This window comes from Calliphora vicina, chromosome 3 (assembly GCF_958450345.1).
Source record: "Calliphora vicina chromosome 3, idCalVici1.1, whole genome shotgun sequence".
Classification (NCBI taxonomy): Eukaryota; Metazoa; Arthropoda; class Insecta; order Diptera; family Calliphoridae; genus Calliphora; species Calliphora vicina.
Window position 1 is genome coordinate 21,242,375 of NC_088782.1, and position 25,529 is coordinate 21,267,903.

The window sequence follows — 25,529 nt, forward strand, 5'->3', positions numbered from 1 at the left end:
TGAGGTTCAAGAGCAAAAAAAGCAACAAATCACATGTAACGCCAACAATTGTCACAAATATCACCAATTACAGACAATTTGCAGTGTTCTATGTCGGCCGGTCTGTCAGTCCGTCCAAACACTTGTCTGTCCATCTGTCGGTGTGTTTGGTTTGTAAGTAAATGGTGTAAATCATAGAATATTGTAGATAATTGTGGAAAAAAAAACTGGAACCCTCGCAGCTAAACTAAATGAAATTGGCTGATGCAACCTAAAAACAAAGTGCAACGATAGCAAATGGCTGGAGAATTAGAATTTAGTTTTAGCCATAGATCTACATATGTATATAAGCCGTGGCATAATTCACAGCAAACATCAAACAGTTCTCAACCCTTTGAGTGTTAACAGTAAACAAATCAACAAAAAAAACTTTACAAAATGTTCAAATACGTAAGTTTTCCTTACAAAACTAAATAAAATAATAAAAAAAAATAATTATAAAAATTAATAAATCTTATTACAGGTCGTTGTTGTCTTGGCTATGTTGTTGGGTTTGGCTTTCGCTGCTCCCAATCCAGCTCCTGTTGCCAGCCCCAATCCTGATCCCAGCCTCTTGCCTTTGGGTCTACCATTGGGCCCCGTTGTTGTAGCTGGCCCCAGACTATTGCCTAGCTCCGTTGTAGTTGGTCCTTATGGTCCAGTAATTGTTGGTTAAATTAATTCGTCGCTTCGACAATGATTTCGCCTGCACCTATAATCGAATTGCCATCCTTTTGTAATATTGTTTTTTTGAAGATAATTTTGCGAGCACCCATCGTGTACCCTGTTGTGAAATTTTCGTCGTAATTTCTTTTTTTAAGTTTTTTCTATTACTTTTTTCTCTTTATTTCTTTCTATTTTGCATTAACATTTCGCTATACATATAAACAAAAAAATATATATAAAACACAAAAATGTAAAAAAAAGAATTATAATTTTGTATGCAACTTCAAATAAAAATTCAGGTTAACATTTAAAAAAATAAAATAATAACGTTCTTTTATTGTTAAATGATGGTAGTAGTATATAAACAAGAGTTTGTGTGTGTATAGGATTTTAATATGCCTAAAAGTATGCTAATTTATGTGGGTGTGCAGCAAAAGCGAAATAAACAACAAATAACTGTTTTTGTTTTGCTAAACAGTGGGACCATTAATAATTGGTACATTTATTAGTTAAAACATTAAAATTTCATATTAAATAACTTCATATTAACAATTAAATAATAAAGATACCTTCTTCAATTTGTTAAAAAATATTCCAAGTGATAGTTTAATTGGAAAACAGAAACAAAATAGGAAAAATGCAAATAAAAAAATTAAATTAATGCCAGAATTTGTAGGTTCCTGCTTTTTAAAAAAACAATAGAATCTGTATGGGAAACAATAGGGCCTTTAAAATGTCTTATGTTTATAAACGATTTCAATTCGATAATTACTTTAAGAAGAAAACAACAAGTTAGGAAATATGTATGTATATATATTAAAATAATAACTGCTAAGCTATTCCTTACAATATTTCAGCAACAAAACATTCTTGACGAAACATATGCTAAAGAGGTGGAGGAATGTAAGGGTAGTGTTTACACGTAAAGCCAGTATAGCAAATCACTCAAAAGAAGTCATTACTGGGGAATATACGTTAGCCGCATTCTTGGTTATGGAGAGAGCTTGCATAAGGAATTATCTTTTCGAGCATAGGGCACAGAAGTCTAATGTAAAAGGTGACAAGATGAAGTTGCTCAATTGTCTTCAGAACTCTATGTATCTGCTATACTGAAGAATAGTAGAAAAGCCATACGAAGATTCTATACGAAATCGGGTGTCATGCACAGATTACATCCCTTCCACCCTGAGAACTTGTTCACATGTTTACATGTGACTATATTTGTCGATAGGCTCAGATATAGGCAGTAGAAGGTAGATTTTACAATCAATGTGCGGGGTTGCATGCTTTCAAGTGCTGAGTTAACCCCCTACTACCTGGTCAGTAAAATAGATCTACATGATATAATAAATTTGTATATAATATTAGTATGAGCTAATAATAGTCACGGAAGAACTTGAGAGACAAGGTTTTGGACTGGACTAAGAGGTTAGGGAATTTGGCAAAAAAAACTCCAATCTGTCATTCTTATAAAGAAATATCTGAGAGGTATTAAACTGACTGCAATTTCGAAAGCCATATGCGTCAAAATATACATGACAGAAACCACAATGATATTGGGGTTGTACCGTATAGGGTAATGATATCGCTAACTAATTTGAGAGACAAGGGGAGAAAATTGTATAAAAACTGCAACCTTATATTTAAGTGCTAATTGCTACGTGCGATCCGTTATGTTGTATGGCTGTGTATCCTGGAACAGCACAGCTAGCGACTTGCAATCCTTGTAGGTATACATTAGTAGCTTGTTACTTAAACTGTTTATGATATTTTGGTCGAAGAGACCTGTGAGAAAGTGCAGGTGAAACACCAATACGTATCCAGATCATCAATCGTAAATGAAGTTGGCCAATCCAGATCCACCAACGACAATGTAGCCTAGATTGAAGCTCCAAGGCAGTAGAAGGAAAGGCAGACCAGCTATAACGTAGAGGAGACAAATTGAAACTGAAACAATCTTAACTGGAAAGTCCTGGGGCGAAGTGAAGCTAATTGCACAGGATAGATCACAATGGAACAACTTTGTTGTGGCCCTTTAATCCATCTTGAATCATAGGAATAGATGGGACGATTGAATAGAAGACATTACCGGTTTTAGACTGGGGGATAGCTTCTGTTTCGTTAGGGAATCAGTTGTGTTAATGACGAGACAGTGTAAATGATAAGAACTCTTGTTTCCTACTAACATTCCCATTTTACAGCTTTTTTTCTTTCTGAATTTGTAATGCTTTTGAAGTTAGTCAGCTTGGGGCTTTCGTAACCAAATTTTAACTATTAAAATTCAATTTACGCTCAAATGTATTGACTTAACAAGTAAGAAAGTATGGTCGGTCAAGCCCGACCATATAATACCCTACACCAAGTAAATGAGTAAAAATATTTTTCTTTAATCAATAATTTATATTCATGAGTGATTTTCGGAAGTGGGCCTTATATGGGAGCTATGACCAATTATGGACCGATCGCCTTGAAATTAGGTCGTGTGATTTATGTCTATATTAAATTTAACTATGTTGAATTTTGTGTGTATACCAACATTTTTAAGCGATTTAAGCACGTTAAAGTGATTTTCGGAAGCAGGTCTATATGGGAGCTATGACTAATTATGGACCGATCGTAACAAAATTTGGTGACATGAATTTTGTATATATAAAACTTATTTGGAGCGAAATTTGTGCAGATACATAGATAAATTAGACATTTATGACCGATAAAGTACAATTTCAAGGGGACTTTGTATGGGGGCTAGGTGAAATAATGGACCGATTTCAGCCAGTTTCAATAGGCTTGGTCCTTGGGCCGAAAAAGTAATATGTACCAAATTTGATAGAAATATCTTCAAAATTGCGACCTGTACTCTGCGCACAAGGTTTACATGGACAGCCAGCCAGCCAGCCAGCCAGCCAGCCAGCCAGCCAGCCAGCCAGCCAGCCAGCCAACCAGACGGACGGACGGACGGACGGACGGACGGACGGACATCGTTTAATCGACTCAGAAAGTGATTCTAAGTCGATCGGTATACTTTAAGGTGGGTGTTAGACTAATATTTTTGGGCGTTACAAACATCTGCACAAACACATAATACCCTCCCCACTATGGTGGTGTAGGGTATAAAAATGTGGGATTTTTCAAATTTTTAGCCATAGAGAAACATAGAGCGGAAACTAGAAAAAAACTCAAACAAAACAATTACTCAAAATAATCACACATACGAGTGTTGTTTTTGTTTTCACATAGTTTTCTCTACTAATACATTCTCACCACTTAGGTTTCTGACAACTAAGTTATGTCTTTGACAGGAGAGTTTCCGCTCTACGTATATTCTCTATGTTTTTAGCTTTTATTTTGAAATATTTGAAAAAACGTACAAATTTGTCAAAGCGGGCAAGGTTTGTGGAACTTCTGAGGAGTAAATAAAGGCTTTTTATATAAGTATTTGAAACTGTTGCAAACATTATGACCTGAGGATTGATATTTTAGTAAAATTAAATAATTTTATAAAATTTTGAGACTTCTTGTCTTATGGTGATTTTCCACGAATAAAAATATAAAATTTGATTTAATGTAAAATTTTAACGGTTAAATATATCATAACAAAATTGGGAACTAATTTAGATCCAAATGTCCTTAAATTAATGACATTATAATTTTTGAAATTTTTTATTTTCAAATACCGAAATTCCTAAAACGGGAAAATGTGTTCCAAAAACTGAGTTTTTTTAGAAAAGTGCCTACTGTGACGCTATTTACCGTGTGATAGTAAAACAACTTTCTAAGTATTTAAACAACATATAGGGTTATACAAATACGGAACTTTTTCGAGGATCGGTGCTTTGCCTTTTTAGAATTTTTTACTGAAACCTAAATATTTCTTTTAAAATTGTCCAAGTTTGGATAGGTCTGGGGGATACTGTGTCCGCTTAAGTGAGCCCAATTTTACTTTACATGCTTTTGCATTAAGTTTTCTTTCCGGAACATATAAAAATTGTATATAATTCCAAAGAAAATTTGTTTCTACAAAAGAAAAAATATAGGGACTTTTTTAGGAAAAATCGTAAAAAATTAGGCCCATTTTACATGTTCCAACTTTGGATGCGTGTAACTTTTTACACGGACGAGATAACTGTTACCAAGTTTTTTTTTATTTTATTTAGAATTTTATTGCCAATATAGCTGATATTTTGAAAAAAAAAATTCGACCCTCCGTAGGGCCGCCATATCTAAAAAGCAAAAAAAAGTCCAGCAAAATTAAAAAAAAAAATAAATAAACCTAAATATCTCTTCAACTGAAGGAGATAACCTACACATGTAAGCGTATTTTTTGTAGATCTTCTCAAGGACTATTTATATTTTAATTTCAGCTCATTCGGATCATAAATGAATTTTTGGGGATTTTTTTAAAAATTTTGAGACCCGAGGTGACCAAATTTGAGGGGGCACAAACTGGCCCGTATTACGCCTAGGAAGCTGAACAAATGTAATTCAACTCAAAAACACCTCAGCTCTAACCATGTGAAATTTTGTAATAATATCTCCAATAGTTCCCGAGATACCGAATTATTTCCAAAAAAAAAAGTTTCTAAACCACTGTGCAATGATCGCTTCAAAAGAATCATTTCCTTGTGATGGACTGAAGAAATTAACGTACGATCTGTTACGCTTCGGTTTATCGTAATGGATCCACTTATCATCGCAAGTAAATATTCGGTGTAAAAATGATTTTCTTTTATAGCGTTGAAACACCATTTCAGACATGCGAACTCGTCTTTTAAGGCTTCAATTCCTATGGTACATAATTTGGTCAGCAATCGGTGTGTTTCAAATTAAAGAAGTAAAGCAAAACTTCCCGCATATGACGTTTTGTTGGCACAAAATTCTACATTTCTACAACTTTGCTGTTTTCTCTATAATGTTCAATAACTAAGTGAGAATAAATGACAGATATATACCCTTTAAAAATGACATATAAGTTATTAAAAACTAAAACTGCGTTCAAAAAATTCTATTGTAAATCCCGCATTTTTAAGTCATGCACCCAATGCTGTGAATTTGTTGCATCGTTTTAAGAAACCAATGCCTTTAATGCTTCTTTCGACAATTGGAAAATGTGTTTATTCCAATGAAGATTCCTGGAGTTTAAAGTTTATCACACTCGTGTTTGTGTGTTTACTATTGTAAAATCAGATGACATACAACTTTTAAAATACACAGAGAAAACAGATTGATTTTTTCGGTTCTATCAACCGAAAGTCAGTTGATATAGAAGAATATCGGTTGAAGCAACTAAACTTTTGTTACCTCTTCTAAAAAGTTGTTTCCGTAGCTGTAAAATTCGTTCACTAAGCCAGAATCATTCGATTGGCTATTGGAATCATTCGATTGCTACCGCGAATCTGTTTTCTCTGTGTAGGTAATAAATTAAACAATTTAGTATTTTGAGTTTTTATACAAACTTGGAGTGAAATAGAAAAATAATTACAAATGTATATTTTGTTAGCATTGAAATTTATTTAAAATTAAAAACAAAATAAGTAAAGAGAAATAACAACAATAAACTTTAACCCATTTAATGGTGTACTGTTACCAAAGGTGATGAGTGCAACACAGGAACTGAGTGTACAACTGGGGCAGCATGGTAAGTGTGGACAACAGGTGCGTGTAAGACAGGAGCACTGTGTATGGTGGTCTTAACCACAGGCGCCAAGAGAGGTTCTACCACAGAAGTTTGACTGTGAACCTGGGTAATGCTCTGGTGAGACACAGACGATGGTGCAGAATGAACAACATGACCGACTTTGGCCAAGGCGGGCTCATGCACCACATGATGAGTGGCCACTAGACCGGCACTGGCAGCAGAAATCAAGCACAAGGTGGCGAAAATGGCAGCCTAAATGGATTTTTTTTAAATATTTTTATTAAATAGGAAGTAGTTATGGTTTTATTTAAAATTACTTACAAATTTGAACATTTTGATTTTATGTTTAAGAATTTCTTAAAATTGTTTTGTTAATTGTTTGCTTTAGCTGATGTAACTGATGTAAAACCCTTAAATGTTTACTGCTTTTATACGATTACAACATGTTATGTTTCGAATGGCTACAACTTCAATTGAGTGCATTTCATGCCGTTTCATGTTTCCATTTCATTTCATGTTTTCCATCTCCCACATCTCTTATCAGTTAAGTCTTGCCTACCTTGAGTGTAATTCAAACAATCAAATCGATCAATAAAAAAAATCTTGTAAATATGCTGTAAATATTCATACATCATTTGCGTGTTGGATTAAATATAAAAAAGGGCAGCATAAGTATGTAAAGATAATAATAAATCTGTAATAGGGCACAAAAAATATGATCAATATCAAATAGGAAGTACCCTATAGCAAATGAAATAGTATGGAAAAGTTGGGCTTGTCGCGACATACTTCTATATCATATAATATTAATAATAATAAAAATAAATAGTTTGAAGTTTAGTTCCTTCTTTTTAGAACATTTTAATAAAAACTTGTCTTAAAAACTTTTCTTTATTATTAATTTATTTGTTCTTTTTACAGCACCTTAAATATTTCGTATTTAAAAAAACTAATATTCTGAAAATTCATGAACATTTTTATTTTTTTTTTTTCAAAATTTTCGAAATTAGAAAATGTAAGAAATTGGCCACAAATAAAAGTAAAATTGTTTTTTTAGGAATCCTAGTGTTTTCAAGTTTATTTTAACAGCATTCCAAAATTTTCGAACATAAGTTCGAGTTTTCGAATTTAATATCGAATTTTCGAACATAATATTCCATCGTCATCAGCTTCGTGCATGATGATCAACAGATTATTTTAACACCAATAAACATTTTTCGAACATAACTTCGAATTGTTTTAAAAATGTTTCTTTGTTATTGATTTATTTCTACTTTTGACAATATTTCGTATTTAAAAAAACTAATATTCTGAAAATTCATAAAAATTAAAATTTTTTTTTTTCAAAATTTTTAACTTCGAAATTGGAAAATGTAAGAAATTGGCCACAAATAAAACTAAAGTTGTTTTTTTAAGAATCCTCATAATTTCAAATTCGAATTTTCGAATTTAATATCGAATTTTCGAATTTAATATCGAATTTTCGAAATTAATATTTCATTGTCATCAGCTTCTTGTTTGATATACAGATTATTTTAACAGCAATAAAATGTTTCGAACTGTTTTAAAAATGTTTTTTGTTATTGATTTATTTCTACTTTTGACAATATTTCGTATTTAAAAAAACTAATATTCTGAAAATTCTTTAAAATTCTTGAAAGTTTTTAATTTTTTTTCAAAATTTTTAACTTCGAAATTGGAAAATGTAAGAAATTGACCACAAATAAAACTAAAGTTGTTTTTTTTTAAGAATCCTCATGATTTCAATATTATTTCAAAAGCTTTCAAAAATTTTCGAACATAAGTTCGTAAATTTATTTATTTCTACTTTTGACAATATTTCGTATTTAAAAAAACTAATATTCTGAAAATTCATGAAAATTAAAATTTTTTTTTTTAAAATTTTTAACTTCGAAATAGGAAAATGTAAGAAATTGGCCACAAATAAAACTAAAGTTGTTTTTTTTAAGAATCCTCATGATTTCGTACATGATCTACTGATTATTTTAACACCAATAAAAATTTTTCTTTGTTATTGATTTATTTCTACTTTTGACAATATTTCGTATTTAAAAAAACTAATGTGTTGCAAATTTTTTTTCAAATTTTTAACTTCGAAATTGGGAAATGTAAGAAATTGGCCACAAATAAAACTAAAATTGTTTTTTTAAGAATCCTCATGATTTTAATATAATTTCAATAATTTTCAAAAATTTTCGAGTATAAGTTCGAATTTTCGAATTTAATATTGAATTTTCGAACATAATCCTCATGATTTCAATATTATTTTAACAGCATTCAAAAATTTTCGAACATAACTTCGAATTTTCGAATTTAGTATTGAATTTTCGAAAATAATATTTCAATGTCATCAGCTTCGTGCTTGATCTACAGATTATTCTAACACCAATAAAAATTTGTCGAACATAACTTCGAATTTTTTAAAAAATGTTTCTTTGTTATTGATTTATTTATACTTTTGACAATATTTCGTATTTAAAAAAACTAATATTCTGAAAATTCTTTAAAATTCTTGAAAGTTTTTAATTTTTTTTTTTTAAAATTTTTAACTTCGAAATTGGAAAATGTAAGAAATTGGCCACAAATAAAAGTAAAATTGTTTTTTTAAGAATCCTCATAATTTCAATATTATTTCAAAAATTTTCGAATATAAGTTCGAATTTTCGAATTTAATATTGAATTTTCGAACATAATCCCATGATTTCAATATTATTTCAATAGCTTTCAAAAATTTTCGAACATAACTTCGAATTTTCGAATTTAATATCGAATTTTCGAAAATAATATTTCATTGTCATCAGCTTCATGCATGATCTACTGATTATTTTAACACCAATAAACAAATTTCGAACATAACTTCGAATTATTTTAAAAATGTTTCTTTTTTATTGATTTTTTATACTTTTGACAATATTTCGTATTTAAAAAAACTAATATTCTGAAAATTCTTTAAAATTCATAAAAGTTTAAATTTTTTTTTCAAAATTTTTAACTTCGAAATTGGAAAATGTAAGAAATTGGCCACAAATAAAACTAAAATTGTTTTTTTAAGAATCCTTATGATTTCAATATTATTTCAATAATTTTCGAACATAAGTTCGAATTTTCGAATTTAATATTGAATTTTCGAACATAATCCTCATGATTTCTATATTATTTCAATAGCTTTCAAAAATTTTCGAACATAGGTTCGAGTTTTCGAATTTAATATCGAATTTTCGAAAATAATATTTCATTGTCATCAGCTTCGTACAGCTTCTACTGATTATTTTAACACCAATAACAAAATTTCGAACATAACTTCGAATTATTTTAAAAATTTTTCTTTTTTATTGATTTATTTATACTTTTGACAATATTTCGTATTTAAAAAAACTAATATTCTGAAAATTCTTTAAAATTCATGAAATTTAAAATTTTTTTTTTAAAATTTTTAACTTCGAAATTGGAAAATGTAAGAAATTGGCCACAAATAAAACTAAAGTTGTTTTTTTAAGAATCCTCATAATTTCAATATTATTTCAATAGCTTTAAAAAATTTTCGAATATAAGTTCGAATTTTCGAATTTAATATCGAACATAATCTTCATGATTTCAACAGCTTTCAACAATTTTCGAATTTAATATCGAATTGTCAAAAATAATATTCCATTGTCATCAGCTTGATCTACTGATTATTTTAACACCATTTTTTTGAACATAACTTCGAATTGTTTTAAAAATGTTTCTTTGTTATTGATTTATTTCTAGTTTTGACAATATTTCGTATTTAAAAAACTAATGTTCTGAAAATTTTTTAAAATTCATGAAAATTTAAAATTTTTTTTTCCAAATTTTTAACTTCGAAATTGGAAAATGTAAGAAATTGGCCACAAATAAAACTAAAGTTGTTTTTTTAAGAATCCTCATAATTTCAATATTATTTCAAAAATTTTCGTAATATTGAATTTTCGAACATAATCCTCATGATTTCAATATTATTTCAATAGCTTTCAAAAATTTTCGAACATAAGTTCGAATTTTCGAATTTAATATCGAATTTTCGAAAATAATATTTGAATTTCATCCACTTCCTGCTTGATCTACAGATTATTTTGACACCAATAAAAATTTGTCGAACATAACTTCGAATTGTTTTAAAAATGTTTCTTTGTTATTGATTTATTTATAATTTTGACAATATTTCGTATTTAAAAAAACTAATATTCTGAAAATTCTTTAAAATTCATGAAAGTTTAAATTTTTTTTTTTCAAAATTTTTAACTTCGAAATTGGAAAATGTAAGAAACTGGCCACAAATAAAACTAAAGTTGTTTTTTTTAAGAATCCTCATGATTTCAATATTATTTACATAGTTTTCAAAAATTTTCGAATATAAGTTCGAATTTTCGAATTTAATATTGAATTTTCGAACATAATCCTCATGATTTCAATATTATTTCAATAGCTTTCAAAAATTTTCGAACATAAGTTCGAATTATCGAATTTTCGAACATAATATTCCATCGTCATCAGCTTCGTGCATGATCTAAAGATTAGTTTAACAGCATCAAAAATTTTTCGAACATAACTTCGAATTTTCGAACATAAAATTTACATTGCAACCAGTTCAGGGCATGAAATCCAATTTTTGGAAACATTCAATTCGAATGCGAACTCAGATAGAGTAAAGAGATTTTTAAACTCTACACATATCGATCACTATACCAATAATACAAACAAAAACCTAAAAATGTAATTGAATTAAATTAAATATCAGCAGCAGCAACATAACAATAAATCTTTATCATGCACACAACTTTAATGGGTCACAAGTGTGAGTTGAGAGAAGCTTAATTTTCAAAGTAGAAATAAACAAAAAAAATGAAGGTTAACGACATTTCAGGTGCTACTGTGCTGCAAGTAATCCACACAGCCAAAGCAATTCTTCCTCAAGCTTAAATAATAGTGATCATAATTAAAGGTTTGCGACTTTACAAAATCATATAAAAACTCCAATTCAACAAGTGATTAGCATCAGTTAACCGCTCAATTTAATATTGAAAACTTCCAAAACAAACTTAACAAAAATGTTTAAATTTGTAAGTAAAGAAAAAACAATTATTATATTGTCATATTAACTTTCTTTCCTTTCCCTCTAGACTGCCATTTTCGCCACCTTGTGCTTAATCTCTGCTGCCAGTGCCGGTCTAGTGGCCACAACTCATCATGTTGTCCACGAACCCACCTTGGCTAAAGTCGGCCATGTTGTTCATTCTTCACCCTCGGCTGTGTCTCATCAAAGCATTACCCAAGTCCATGGCAAAACCTCAATTGTTCATCCCGTTTTGGCTCCTGTTGTTAAGACCACCATTCATGCAGCCCCATTGGTCGTCAAGACCGTTCAACCTGTCCATACCTATCATGCAGCTCCCGTTGTACACTCTGTGCCATTGGTTCACAGTTCTCCTGTAGTGTCTGTACATCATCATCATCATTAAATATTTATTAGGCAAGATTTAGTTGATTGTATGTTAAAATGATAATGATTTTTGTTAAATAAATGTGTAAATTGAATCTAAAGTTTCTACATAATTCTAAATTTATTAACATCATCCTGAAGATTTATTTAAAAACCAGCCAGCAAAGGACATGGTAATGACATGTCCTTAATTAATATAGTTTTAATAGACTACTACATACATATTACTGGCTAATAATAGATTGTTTTTAATATTTATCTTAAAGTACACTTTGGTGAAGAAGATTCGGCACAGTGTATTTGCTTTTTTTATAAATTGAACCTTATCAACAATGAACTTCTGTAAAAATGTCAAGCTGAAATCAAAACAACAAGCTGGGAAGGAAAATAAATTATTGATTTAAGGATCCTGATGAAAACTTTCATAAATTTTAACTGAAAATATTACACGAAATGTTCTTTTTACATTGAGCGGAAACTAGATAAAAAAAAACACTCAAACAAAAAATATACTCAAAATAATCACACATATGACTGTTGTTTTTGTTTTCACATAGTTTTTTTTATAAACTTAGGTTTTTGACAACTGAGTTAGGTCTTTGAGTGTCCACTCTATGTATATTTCTCTGTGGCTCGTTATACAAAGAAATATATGGATCGGGATACCGCTAATAAAGGGTTCTAAAGTTCCAAACCGTTAACTATACTCTACTAATATTGCCTCTAAGCTACCGTTACCGAAATAACTGGAATTACCGTTACCGCTATGATATCGTTACCGATATGATCGTAAATACCGTTACCGATATTCTAGAAATAATTTAAATTATAAAAAATACAATTTTTTTAATTTCAATCATGAAATCCAAAAAAATTTAAAATTTAATAAAATCTAAATCTAAATATGCTTCTTAAAGAATTTAGGCCAGTCAATCAGTAAATGTTACTCGATATCGCGAAATGATAACAGAGTTCTTTCTTTCTAAATATTGTTGTGGACCACAAGGTTTCAACAAGATGATGCCACGTGCCATACATACCGAGAAACAATTCGTTTAATGCATGATAAATATCCTGGACGTGTTAGCTCTCGTTTCTATGATCAGAATTGTCGCCCTACACCCAGAGAATAAATATAGTTGTACATAAGTATCTACCATAATCATTGGAAAATATTTAAAAGATTTTTAACAATATTATGGTCACTGTAATTCTTTATATGATTGCGGTAACCAAAATATGTTTAAGTTAGCTATAAATTACTAATTGATAATAAATTATTTTTCTGATATAAGGGTATCCTCACTAAAGTTTGTAGAATGATTTAGATCCGATTTCATCACGCTATTAATTGATATATTGGGAGTATGACTTAAAATGGGAGATTTTTTATATTTTTTAGCTTTTAGTATACCCTTTACCATGGGTGGCAAGGATATATATAAGTTTGTCATTCCGTTTGTAATTTCTACATTTTTCATTTGCGACCCCACAAAGTTATGGATAGCGGAGTCTATATAGCCATGTCCGTCTGTGTGTTGAAATCAACTTTCCGAAGCCCCCAAATAACTTACATCCATGATTCATACATCAATCGAAAATCGGTCCACAAATGGCTGAGTTATAAGGAAAAAACCAGGACAACCTCCATTTTTGACCTATTTTTTACCCATATCTGGATTACTAAATCATTAATATAGACAATATGGATATCTAATGATAGATATTTCAAAGACCTGTGCAACGACGTATATAAGATCATAGTAAATTGGACCTATAATGGGTCAAAATCGGAAAAAATATTTTTTAACCCTAATTTTTTTTCACTAAATATTAAAAAAAAACTAAATTTAAAAAAAATTAAAAAAAATATTTTAAAAAATTTAAAAAAAATATTTTTTAAAAAATAAAAAAACAATTTCGAAAAAACAACTGGAAAAATAATTAAATTTAGTTTACCTTAAAATATTTAAAAATTTTATTTTTGTTAAATTTCATCAAAATCGGCCCAAAAATATACAACATTTCGAAATCTTTCCAAGAGAAATTCCAAATATTGAAAAATTTGACTTTTGACCTTCACGATTTAAGGGTTAACGTTTTCCGATTTTAGTAAAAGTTTCAGAGTATATTTAGAATTATCTGGACTATAATATTTTAATTAAGTTTTGCTTAAAATTCATAAGAGTAAGAAAATAGAGCTCATTGACCTAAAAATTGCCAAATAATTGGTTTTTCTCGAAAATTTCAAAATTTAAATCGCAGGTACGGAAAAACTATAAGAGATATTTTCATAGTTTTTTCACATTTTTATTCCCTATTATATTCTTAATAAATCCCAATGAGATGATCAAAAAATTCTGAAATTTGTTTAACAAAATTTTTAAAAATTTGAAAATGGAGTTTTGAAACTGCCGTTAAAAAAATTTAATTTTTTTGTTCTTACCTAAGAATAGGTTAACGGTATCATACGAAGACAAAAACTCATATACAAGTAAATATGTACATATTTTAAGTAAAAATCTGCTTTTATTTTAATATTTATCAAAATATGTTAATTTTGTTCCTACATTTCATGTTCTAGTGGCCTGAGACACGTTAATGGCCTGGCGAATTTTTAATAACTTTAACATTTTTTGACCGATTTCTGTTTTTTATGTCTCATTAGAACGACAATTACGTACACATTTCGATTCTTTTAAATTAAATTACAAAAGTAATTTTTTAATGGCAAAATTTTTACAAAAACTGAAAAAAATGCATTTTTTCCCCTTGTAAATGCATCTCAAAACTTCAGAGGGCTTGCGGCACGTCTTAACCCCAACCGATTTACCTAAAATTTTTTCAGGATGATTTTTTTACTAATGTTCATCAAACTGGGGGATGAGAATGGCCAAAATCCAACTTTCGTTTATTAAGGGCCACCCTAGTGGGTAGCCTATACCAGCAAAAATTTGGTAATTACTTGCAATTACTGATCAACTTACTTTTCGCAGACCACTTCGTACCATCAGCATTACTTATAAGTAGTTTGGTATTGGCTGGCATATAATCTGATATACATACATATAAATAATTCTTTACTAAATCCAGAATTAATTCTCAATAAAAAAATTAAAATATTTTAGTTAATTATATCAATTACTAATGCAAATAAATTTCATCCTAAATGAATAATATTGTTTTCATTTATTTGCAGTCTTATTCTTATAATGACATTGATTGCATTATTAAAAATTAATTACTGTAGCAAAATATACAACACAAATTAATAACAATTTGACACATTAAAAACAAACTAAAAAAATAAATAAAATATATTTAACCCTGTAAAACCTAAATTCAATTAAAATGGCCCTGATTTAGCAGACACATGTAAATAATTCTTTACAATCTCATGTAATGACACAAACTTTATAAAAAATAAATAAACCAAAAGTTCAAGGATTTTATACAAATGAACCAGCAGCACTCTTCAAACCAACCAACAATCAAAACCTTAAAAAAATTAAAAAAAAATGTTCTTTAAAATTGTAACAAACAATAACAATTTCAAAAATTATTGAATAACTAAATTCAAGACAGATTGGAAAAACATTGAGACCAGCCAAAATAATAAAAAAAACAACATAACAATTACAATTTACATTAAAAAAAAATAATAACAACCAGAATGTGTGGCCCTAATGTCAAGGTAAAAAGTTTTATATTCAACGTAACTCATGTACTTAACCCACAATCATAAAAATATAATTAAAAATAAAAAAAGATATGTAATTCCCCATGAATAAAAAAAGGCTGAGCTTTTTATCGTCTCTTAAAATAAAAAAAAGATGCATTTTGTAGATTGTAAATTGTAAATAATGATTGAATAGTATGAAGTGCGTATGGATTGTGTGTATCTGTGATGATGAAGTTGATGTATCTTTGATTATAAAGTTTTTTATGTAAATTTTATTAAGATTTTTTTATGGGCATTTTTTCCGTTTGTCTTTGGCTTTTGATTCATTTAACCACTTTTATGCTCAATTTAAACAAATCAATTATGCTGCTCGAACAACAAGAAAACAAAATAATAACAGTCATACTTTACTTTATTTTACACCACGATTTGTATGTATGGGGGATATTCCATATGGAGGGAGTTTATTACAAAATTAAAACTGTAAAGGGTAATTATGGATCCTTTTGAAGCAATTGATGTCTTTAGCACCATTTTAAACCAATTTGAGAGCCATAATTTATGCAGATGTTTGTAACGCCCAAAAATATTGGTCTAACACCCACCTTAAAGTATACCGATCGACTTAGAATCACTTTCTGAGTCGATTAAACGATGTCCGTCCGTCTGTCCGTCTGGTCGGCTTGCTGGCTGGCTGTCCATGTAAACCTTGTGCGCAGAGTACAGGTCGCAATTTTGAAGATATTTCGATCAAATTTGGTACATATTATTTTTTCGGTCCAAGGACGAAGCCTATTGAAACTGGCTGAAATCGGTCCATTATTTCACCTAGCCCCCATACAAATGTCCTTCCGAAATTGGACTTTATCGGTCATAAATGTTTAATTTATAAATGTATCTCCACAAATTGCGCTCCAAATAAGTTTTATATATATAAAATTCATGTCACCAAATTTTGTTACGATCGGTCCATAATTAGTCATAGCTCCCATATAGACCCGCTTCCGAAAATCACTTTAACGTGCACAAATCGCTTAAAAATGTTGGTATACTCACAAAATTCAACATACTAAACTTTCATAGAGATATAGATCACACGACCTAATTGCATTGTGATCGGTCCATAATTGGTCATAGCACCTATATAAGGCCCACTTCCGAAAAATACTCAAAAATATAAGTTATTGAAATTTTAAAAGAAAAATGTTTTTGCTCTTTTACTTAGTGTAGGGTATTATATGGTCGTGCTTGACCGACCATACTTTCTTACTTGTTTTGTTTTTTTTTTTTGTGAAAAAAAAATTCGAGTTAAAAAATATTTTTTCCGATTTTGGCCCATTGTAGGTCCAACTTACTATGGTCGTATATACGTCGTTGCAAAGGCCTTTGAAATATCTATCATTAGATATCCATATTGTCTATATTGATGATTTAGTAATCCAGATATGGGTCAAAAATCGAGGTTGTCCTGGTTTTTTCCTTATATCTTAGCCATTTGTGGACCGATTTTCTCGATTTTAACCGAGTCGGAAGAATTCCGGAGATATTGATGTATGAATCGTGTATGTAAGTTATTTGGGGGCTTCGGAAAGTTGATTTCAACAGACAGACAGACGGACATGGCTTAATCGACTCCGCTATCTATAAGGATCCCGAATATATATTCTTTGTAGGGTCGGAAAATTACATTGTGCAAATTACAAATGGAATGATAACTTATATATCCTTCTCACGAATGTGAAGGTTATAAAAATTAACCTTAACATGTTTCCTTTTAAATATGAAACTCTCCACATCATTATGCCTGAATTCGAGTTTGTATTACATTCAACAACCACATCATGCAGCACTTTGTAGCGTTAACAGTGGAGCGACTAAACTACTCTGGTTTTTGTGGAAGCCAACAGCTGTTGAGGTAAATGTTGATGTCTCTGGTCTTGGTTGTGGCAAACCAACGTCAGGTTCGGTTTTTCCTTTTTTATTTTTGTTTTTTGTTGGCATCTTTGCAACAAGTGCCACTTGAGTGCTCATAAATAATGAGGGTGATAATAAGAGCTCTTAGGAAATGCCAAACCAAAATGAATGTATGAATTATATATAAATGTATATTGATTTGCTTAATTGAAGGAGTTTTATTATGTAGCCAGTAACAAATGAATTAACAAGATAATTCAATTTGCATTAGAGATCATTAAATATTGAATTAGAATAAGTAATATTATGCAAAAGTATAACAGATCATTGGTATATTGATTTCGCATGTGACATTCTTCCTTTTAGCTGTCAAATTCCACTTCGTTGTGAATTCTTCTTAAACATTTCTCAGCAAAAACTTTTTTTTACCCAAAATATGGGTTTAAATTAACACTATACAACAAATGAAGACTTTTGGAAAAACACACGGTCATGACAGTATATGTTCCACTCTACTATCAAAGGATAGTAAAACCCTATAGTCAGTTTAGCGAGTTTGGTGGCCAATTTTTTTTATGGGCCTCCAAAAATTCTGAAAATCAGTAGGACTTAAAAAAAAGATGTCATCAGTTTATGGCCAACAGCTAATTCAGACTTGGTGATGCCGCCTAACTATATATGGCAATAATATAGCTAAGAGTCCAACAAACAAATTTTGTTTAATTTTTTTTCCAAGAAATGGCTATTTTGTGTACTTTTTTGGAAAATAATATAAGAAGAAATTGTTTTCACTTTTTTTTAGAATAACTAAATAACTAAGCTGAACAACACTTGTGAACACATTAATGCAATCTGAACGAAGATCACTTTGTACCTTAAAAATGTTCGTTATTTTCTATTTTTGATGCTAAAACAAATATTTTTGTAAAAATAGTATGATCAAGTTCACACTTTGTTTTGCTGTATTATTTACTCGGCTGAGGTGTTATCGAGTTGATTTACAGTTGTTCAGCTTCGTAGGCGGAATAGGGATCAGTGGGTGGCCCCTTAAAGTCTCACATTTTTTAAAAAATCACCAAAAAGCCATTTGTGAGCCAAATAAGCTGAAGTTTAAAATATAGATAGTCCTTGAGAAGGTCTACAAAAAATAAAATTCTAAAGAAAATAAAACCAACTTTATAAAAATTATCTCGTCCCTATAAAAAGTTACACGCAAAACATCTTATTACATGTTGCAACTTTTGATGCGTGTGTTTATTAAGTTTTTCTCCATTACCCCTCTTGGGAGCATATGGCTTCCACAAAGCATCCACATCTTACACGATTTGTTGCAGTTGTGTTCCCATGTATGATTGCACTGCCATAGTTCTTGGAGTATCGTACGTCTCTATGTATTCTTTAGCCGACTACGGCTTCTTGAGCCTTGAGGGTTCCATTCTAGCGCCATCCTTGTTATGCTGTCAGGATTCTTTCTGATAGAATGGCCGATCCACCTCCAATTCCTACGTTTTATTCGTGTTCCTCGTTGGTTAGGTTCCAGAGATCCGTCATATCAGAATCATATTCAGATTCTGCATATGATTCTGCGGCACTTGTTGATGAATTCCTGTAGTTTTTGCGAGATGGTGTTCGATACTAACCAAGATAATTCCTAACAACAGAGTAGACTTAACACTTCCGTTGAATATTCTAAGCTTTGTTTCATCTGGATATTTGTGAGTTTCTCCATGCTGGTTGTAGTGGTCGGAATGGCGCTCTCGCTTTATTGAGCCTGTTATTTACTTGTGATTCAGCGCCGCCATTGATAGCTTTAGTTCTCTTGATATATATTTAAAGTCCAACATTGCGTGCTTATCATTCCAAATCTTCTACTTTTGCTAGCATTTTGGAGATCTTGTGCGAGAGTAGACAAATATCATCCGCATATTCCTCTGCTATTCCTCTTTTCTCTGAACAGACTTTGCTCATAATGCCATCCATTCCGTGAATAGCACGGGTGATAGACGGCATCCTTGTTTTACTCTAGCGTTTGTGTGAAATGGTTGACTTACATATATTCCCGTTGTGAAGAACTGATTGTTGTGCATCCTCGTACACAGCTCTGATGATTCTAGTTATTTTTTGAGGTACTCCTTTTCTTCTCAATGCTTTACATATGGCAGTACGTTTGATGGCAGCGAAGGCTTTCTTGAAATCTACGAACAGTAGGTACAGGGGAGTACTCCATTCTAGGGATTGTTTTGTTATAATGCGTAGAGTGTTGGCCTGGCCTACGCAGCTCCTGTTTTGCCGGAAACCTGCCTGTTCATCTCCATTTTAATTTGAAGCCTTCCCTGTATTATGACTGCTAGTATGTTGGATATGGTGTTAAGCAGAGTAATTCCTCTCCAGTTGTTGCAATATTTTAAGTCGCCACTTTTCGATAACTTGACGATGATGCCAATCTTCCAAGTTGGAGATAGCCTTTCCTCCCAGACTGATGCGATGTGTGGTGTGGTCGTAGAAGTTCAGCTATGGTTTCGAAGTCAACCCAAAGAATTTCAGTTGGTATTCCATCTTCGCCTGCTGCCCTTTTATTCTCCTTTATGTCAACTATACTAAGGCGCTCTATGATATTCTTAGGATATTTTCTGCAGGTCATTTGCTTATATATCAAATTGTATGTCAGTCATTACTAAACTACTTCTAGGTAATGCAGATGGAATGAAGTAGTCTTTGAAAAGTAAGTTTTTCAGTAATTGCAAGACATTACCCATTTTCTGCTGGGTAACAATGAGCTAGAGCATCATCAAGTAGTCTCCTCCTGCAATACTTTTACCGGAAGTTGGTAAAACAAATGGATTTGTTTCATTATCCATTATTTCGAAATTATAAATTTGAAGTTAATTTAACACAATAACTGAATTATTTGTTTGTCAACGAAATCAATTATACTTTATTTTTAAATACCAAATACAGTGACATTCATGTTTATCCATTCCCTAAAGTCAATAACTTCCGCTTTATATTAAAGTATAATAATGATAATTAAACTACTTCATCTTACTTGAAATTATCAAACAACTTCCTGTCTTTTTCTTGTTTTCACAAAGAATATTGATCAATCATTAGAAAAAGCAACCTAAGTAATTGTGTGACAAATTCAATTGTTATGACAATAAATGTATTGAAATATAATTATTAAAACACCATGATGTCAAATATCAAGATTCTTTTTTGTCAAAATATTTCATAAGAAATCCAGCTGGAATCTAATACTTTTTGTTTACAAAACTAATATTCTTTTGCTTTTGCTATAATTTAATAATTTATGTATCATATGATATTTTAACCATTACAATTTAAGTAAACTAGCAAAAATTTAATTATATTTTTCATAGAATACATAGTTTAATTACAAATGAAGTTTAGTTCCAGGAAACTTGTGGTATTTCTTATGGTATGCAGTATTTAGTTCTTTGATATAAATTCTTATAAAGAAATGTTATGCAATGTTTTCTATAGATTTACCAAATTATAGACAAACATACATTTTAGCAGCATGAATTGCGTAATATATAATAGTAAATATTTCTTTTGATTAAGTTTTCTTAGTTCTTAGTATTGAGAAAGAATAATTATAACGATTGAAATATATTAATGTTAAAAGACTTTTCCCAATAAGCAGTTTTGCTGGAATTCAAGTCCAGCAATTGAATTATAGTTGAATTTCAATTTATATCAATAGAATTCACCAGCAAAAAGAAACTAAAATTTTTAAAAATATTTAATTTTTCACCTTTATTCGCATTCAAGTCAAATTCCAACAAATTATTCAAGTGCTTGAATTTATAAGGCTTTAGTGTTTATTGGGTTTTCTTTGCAATATTCAGTAGTTTTTTTTCAATCACTTTAAATTTTAATTTATCATAAACGTTTTAATGTTAAAGCTAACTTAATTATAAGCAAAAATAAGGAAAACAAGTAAGAAAGTATGGTCGGTCAAGCCCGACCATATAATACCCTACACTAAGTAAAAGAGCAAAAACATTTTTCTTTTAAAATTTCAATAATTTATATTTTTATTTTTTTACCAACATTTTTAAGCGATTTATGCACGTTAAAGTGATTTTCGGAAGCGGGTCTATATGGAAGCTATGACTAATTATGGACCAATCGTAACAAAATTTGGTGACATGAATTTTGTACATATAAAACTTATTTGGAGCGCAATTTGTGGAGATACATTTATAAATTAAACATTTATGACCGATAAAGTCCAATTTCGGAGGGACATTTGTATGGGGGCTAGGTGAAATAATGGACCGATTTCAGCCAGTTTCAATAGGCTTGGTCCTTGGGCCGAAAAAATAATATGTACCAAATTTGATCGAAATATCTTCAAAATTGCGACCTGTACTCTGCGCACAAGGTTTACATGGACAGCCAGCCAGCCAACCAGACGGACGGACGGACATCGTTTAATCGACTCAGAAAGTGATTCTAAGTCGGTCGGTATACTTTAAGGTGGGTGTTAGGCTAATATTTTTGGGCGTTACAAACGCATAATACCCTCCCCACTATGGTGGTGTAGGGTATAATTATTAACTTTTAATTTACTGCTTACCTTAAGAATATATAGTTCGAATAATGCTGAATCCACGCTCTTACCTTTCTGAAAATAAAAGAAAAATTGTTTGCATTAATTTTGGTAAATTATATAGAATAAAACAATATTTAGTAACTATACAACAATTAAGAAACTATATAAAGAGTAAACCAGAAATAACGTATACTTTAGGGTGGCCCTTAATAAACGAAAGTTGGATTTTGACCATTCTCACCCCCTAGTTTGGTGAACATTGGTAAAAAAAATCATCCTGACAAAATTTTAGGTAAATCGGTTGGGGTTAAGACGTGCCGCAAGCCCTCTGAAGTTTTGAGATGCATCTACAAGGGGAAAAAATGCATTTTTTTCAGTTTTTTGTAAAAATTTTGCCATTAAAAAATTACTTTTGCAATTTAATTTAAAAGAATAGAAATGTGTATGTAATTTTCGTTCTAATGAGACATAAAAATCCGAAATTGGTCAAAAAATGTTAAAGTTATTAAAAATTCGCCAGGCCATTAACGTGTCTCAGGCAACTAGAACCAGAAATGTAGGAACAAAATTAACATTTTTGATAAATATTAAAATATAAAAGCAAATTTTTACTTAAAATATGTACATATTTACTTGTATATGAGTTTTTATCTTCGTAGGATACCGTTAACCTATTCTTAGGTATGAACAAAAAAATAAAATTTTTTTAACGGCAGTTTCAAAATTCCATTTTCAAATTTTTAAAAATTTTGTTAAACAAATTTCAGAAGTTTTGGATCATCTCATTGGGATTTATTGAGAACATAATAGGGAATAAAAATGTGAAAAAATTATGAAAATATCTCTTATAGTTTTTCCATACCTGCGATTTAAATTTTGAAATTTTCGAGAAAAACCAATTATATGGCCACTTTTTGGCGAATGTTCTCTATTTCATTACTGTTATGATTTCAGAAGTTTTGGACCCTAGTATACTTGTATTAAGTTAAATAAACCTTAAAACGTTCAAAATTCTCAAAACTACTTAAATTTATTCAAATATTGTATTGCATATTACTCGGTATTTCTTTTCTTCTCCCATTAAAGATTTTATAGTTTCCTTTGTGTGTGTTCTTTAATTCTTTTTTTACAAGATCCCAATACCTTTCCACAAACCGAAATTCTGGACAGTTGGGTGGATTTGGCTCCCGTGGTAAAAAATTTACGTTGTTGTTTGAATACCACTCAATGCCCATTTTTATACCCTTCACCTTCGAGAGAAGGGTTTGTAATTTCCACAATATAATTTTCCGACCCAATAAAGTATATATATATTCTGGATCCTTATAGATAGCGGGTGTCGATTCAGCCATGTCCGTCTGTCTGTTGAAATCAACTTTTCGAATCCCCCAAATAACTTACATACACGATTCATACATCAATATCTCCGGAATTCTTCCAGCTCGGTTGCTATTTAAAATCGAGAAAATCGGTCGACAACCTCGATTTTTTTTGACCTATATCTGGATTACTAAGTCATTAATATAGACAATATGGATATCTAATAATAGATATTTCAAAGACCTTTGCAATGACGTATATAGTAAGTTGGACCTAAATGGATCAAAATCCGAAAAAATATTTTTTAACCCGAATTTTTTTTTCACCAAAAGTTGTTTTTCGCTAAATATTAAAAACAAAAAATATTTTTAAATTTAAAAAAAAAAAAATTTAAAAACATTTCGAAAAAAAAAATTTTTCCAAAAAATTAAAAAAACAACTTTGGAAAAAAAATCTGTTTACCTAAAAATATTTAAAATTTTTATTTTGAAGTAAGGATTTTTTTGTATTTTTTCACGTACTATTTTTTCGGTGACCCTTTAGAACTAAACAACAGTTGAAAATTTATCATTTCGAAAAGATAATATGTGATCACAGCAAACGTGATGAAAAAAAATAAAAATTTGTTGGACCAAGGATAAGTTTCGACTGGAATAATGTGTATAAGTTTGCTTTGATTCACTCTTTAAAGGTTATTTCATTAAGCGCTTTCTATCTTGAAATTTAAATCAAACAAAGAGTGCGTGAGATACCATTCAAATATAAAATCGTGCAAATGTCCGCCGCACCCGAAATGTCCAATGCTCCATGACTATGGCATACAATATCATCCAATTAGGTAAAAGAACTTGGCAATCATCGATCTATGGCGCTCGCGTGGCTATATGTATTCTCAAAGAACTATCAAATAGTGACTTTTTCGGAATGCATTGGACGCTCATCAAGTTGTTGAACGTTATATCCATCCATGGTGATTTGGAAAATCAAAATGAATAAATGACAGACAATTCGACAGATGTAGCTGCAACAATATGGTCACAGTCAACTGTCAAAATTCGGAAGTCCCAATTAGAAGACTCTTTATAAGTCGATTAATCGATTATCGAACTTTTATTCGGATAAATTTTGAACAACCAAGTCGACTAATTATAAAAATGACGATTCCTTTATTTCTAAATTCAATTGTAACCAATTTCTATAATGCGTTTTTCTCATCAATGAATCAGTTTCATTCAAATAGGATGAAAGATCGACAAAATACGAAAAATTCGAAAAAAGTCTAAAAATCCATTCAAAATTTAAACAAAACGAAAATTCGAAAAGTCGACTTTTTGTCACAACTATAGAACCATAGAGAAAATATATATAGAGAGGAATTTTACTAAAAAAAATTACACATACGAGTGTTGTATTGGTTTTCACATTTTTACATTCTCACCACTTAGGTTTTTGACAACTGAGTTAGGTCTTTGACAGGAGAGTTTCCGATCTATGTGTATTTATCTATGGTATTTATCTAATTAAAAATGTCACGATCTCGGTTTGTGTTATTTTTTTAAGTTAGACAATATTTTTATAATGAAAAATAAAACTGTAGTTTAATTTATTTCGATTTAAAAGTTCATATCACATTTTCTAAAAGGAATCATTAAACAATTTAATGATGCAATTTGGCATAAGTAACGGGTGAGGAAACAAATGTTTTCAAAACAGGAGCTGAAGCATAAGTATGAACTACTGGGGTAGCAACAGTTTTGACAACAGGAGCGGCATAGGAAACAGTTTTTACAACTGGAGCTGAGGCATAAGTATGGACTACAGGAGCGGCAGCAATAGTTTTGACAACTGGAGCGGAGGCATAAGAAACAGTCTTCAAAACAGGACCAGACTCATAAGTATGCAGAGTTTTAAGAACAGGAGCAGCCTCATAAGTGTGCACTGTTTTTACAACAGGAGCAGCAGCAGTTTTTACAACTGGTACTTTTTTCTCCAAATTGGTGAAACTTTGATGGGTAATGGCCGATGAAGCACTTGTATCAACTACAGCAGTTTTAGTGTAAACAGCAGGTTGTACAAAGGAGTGATGAGATTCAGTGATAAAACCAGGAGCAGCTGAGGCTACAGCAACCAAAGCGAATACAGCAATCTATAGAAAAGGGATAGACATATATTTTTTAAGGATTAATTTAATTAATATAAAGTATTTTGATAAACTTACAAATTTGAACAT

At 30.5% G+C, this 25,529-nt stretch overlaps 3 protein-coding genes and 1 long non-coding RNA gene across 4 annotated transcripts; 2 read left to right on the plus strand and 2 right to left on the minus strand.

The window, feature by feature from the left end:
* Positions 1–357: 357 nt before the first annotated feature.
* LOC135955842 (uncharacterized) lies at positions 358–1,011 on the plus strand. The gene is made up of 2 exons (XR_010576308.1): positions 358–429; positions 503–1,011. It is a non-coding gene; the product is annotated as an uncharacterized LOC135955842 (long non-coding RNA).
* A 5,161-nt stretch (positions 1,012–6,172) lies between these two features.
* On the minus strand, positions 6,173–6,708 carry LOC135954748 (retinin-like). Its single transcript, XM_065504974.1, has 2 exons — positions 6,641–6,708; positions 6,173–6,571 (listed from the first exon to the last, which is right to left on the minus strand). Exons 1-2 carry the CDS (start codon positions 6,650–6,652, stop codon positions 6,251–6,253), a joined length of 333 nt encoding a protein of 110 aa, XP_065361046.1. The 5' UTR covers positions 6,653–6,708; the 3' UTR covers positions 6,173–6,250.
* A 4,645-nt stretch (positions 6,709–11,353) lies between these two features.
* Positions 11,354–11,902, plus strand: LOC135954747 (retinin-like). Its single transcript, XM_065504973.1, has 2 exons — positions 11,354–11,421; positions 11,482–11,902. The coding sequence occupies exons 1-2, from the start codon at positions 11,410–11,412 to the stop codon at positions 11,818–11,820; spliced, it is 351 nt and encodes a 116-aa protein (XP_065361045.1). The 5' UTR covers positions 11,354–11,409; the 3' UTR covers positions 11,821–11,902.
* Positions 11,903–24,955: 13,053 nt separating this feature from the next.
* Positions 24,956–25,529, minus strand: LOC135954745 (uncharacterized). Its single transcript, XM_065504971.1, has 2 exons — positions 25,518–25,529; positions 24,956–25,445 (listed from the first exon to the last, which is right to left on the minus strand). The coding sequence occupies exons 1-2, from the start codon at positions 25,527–25,529 to the stop codon at positions 24,957–24,959; spliced, it is 501 nt and encodes a 166-aa protein (XP_065361043.1). The 3' UTR covers position 24,956.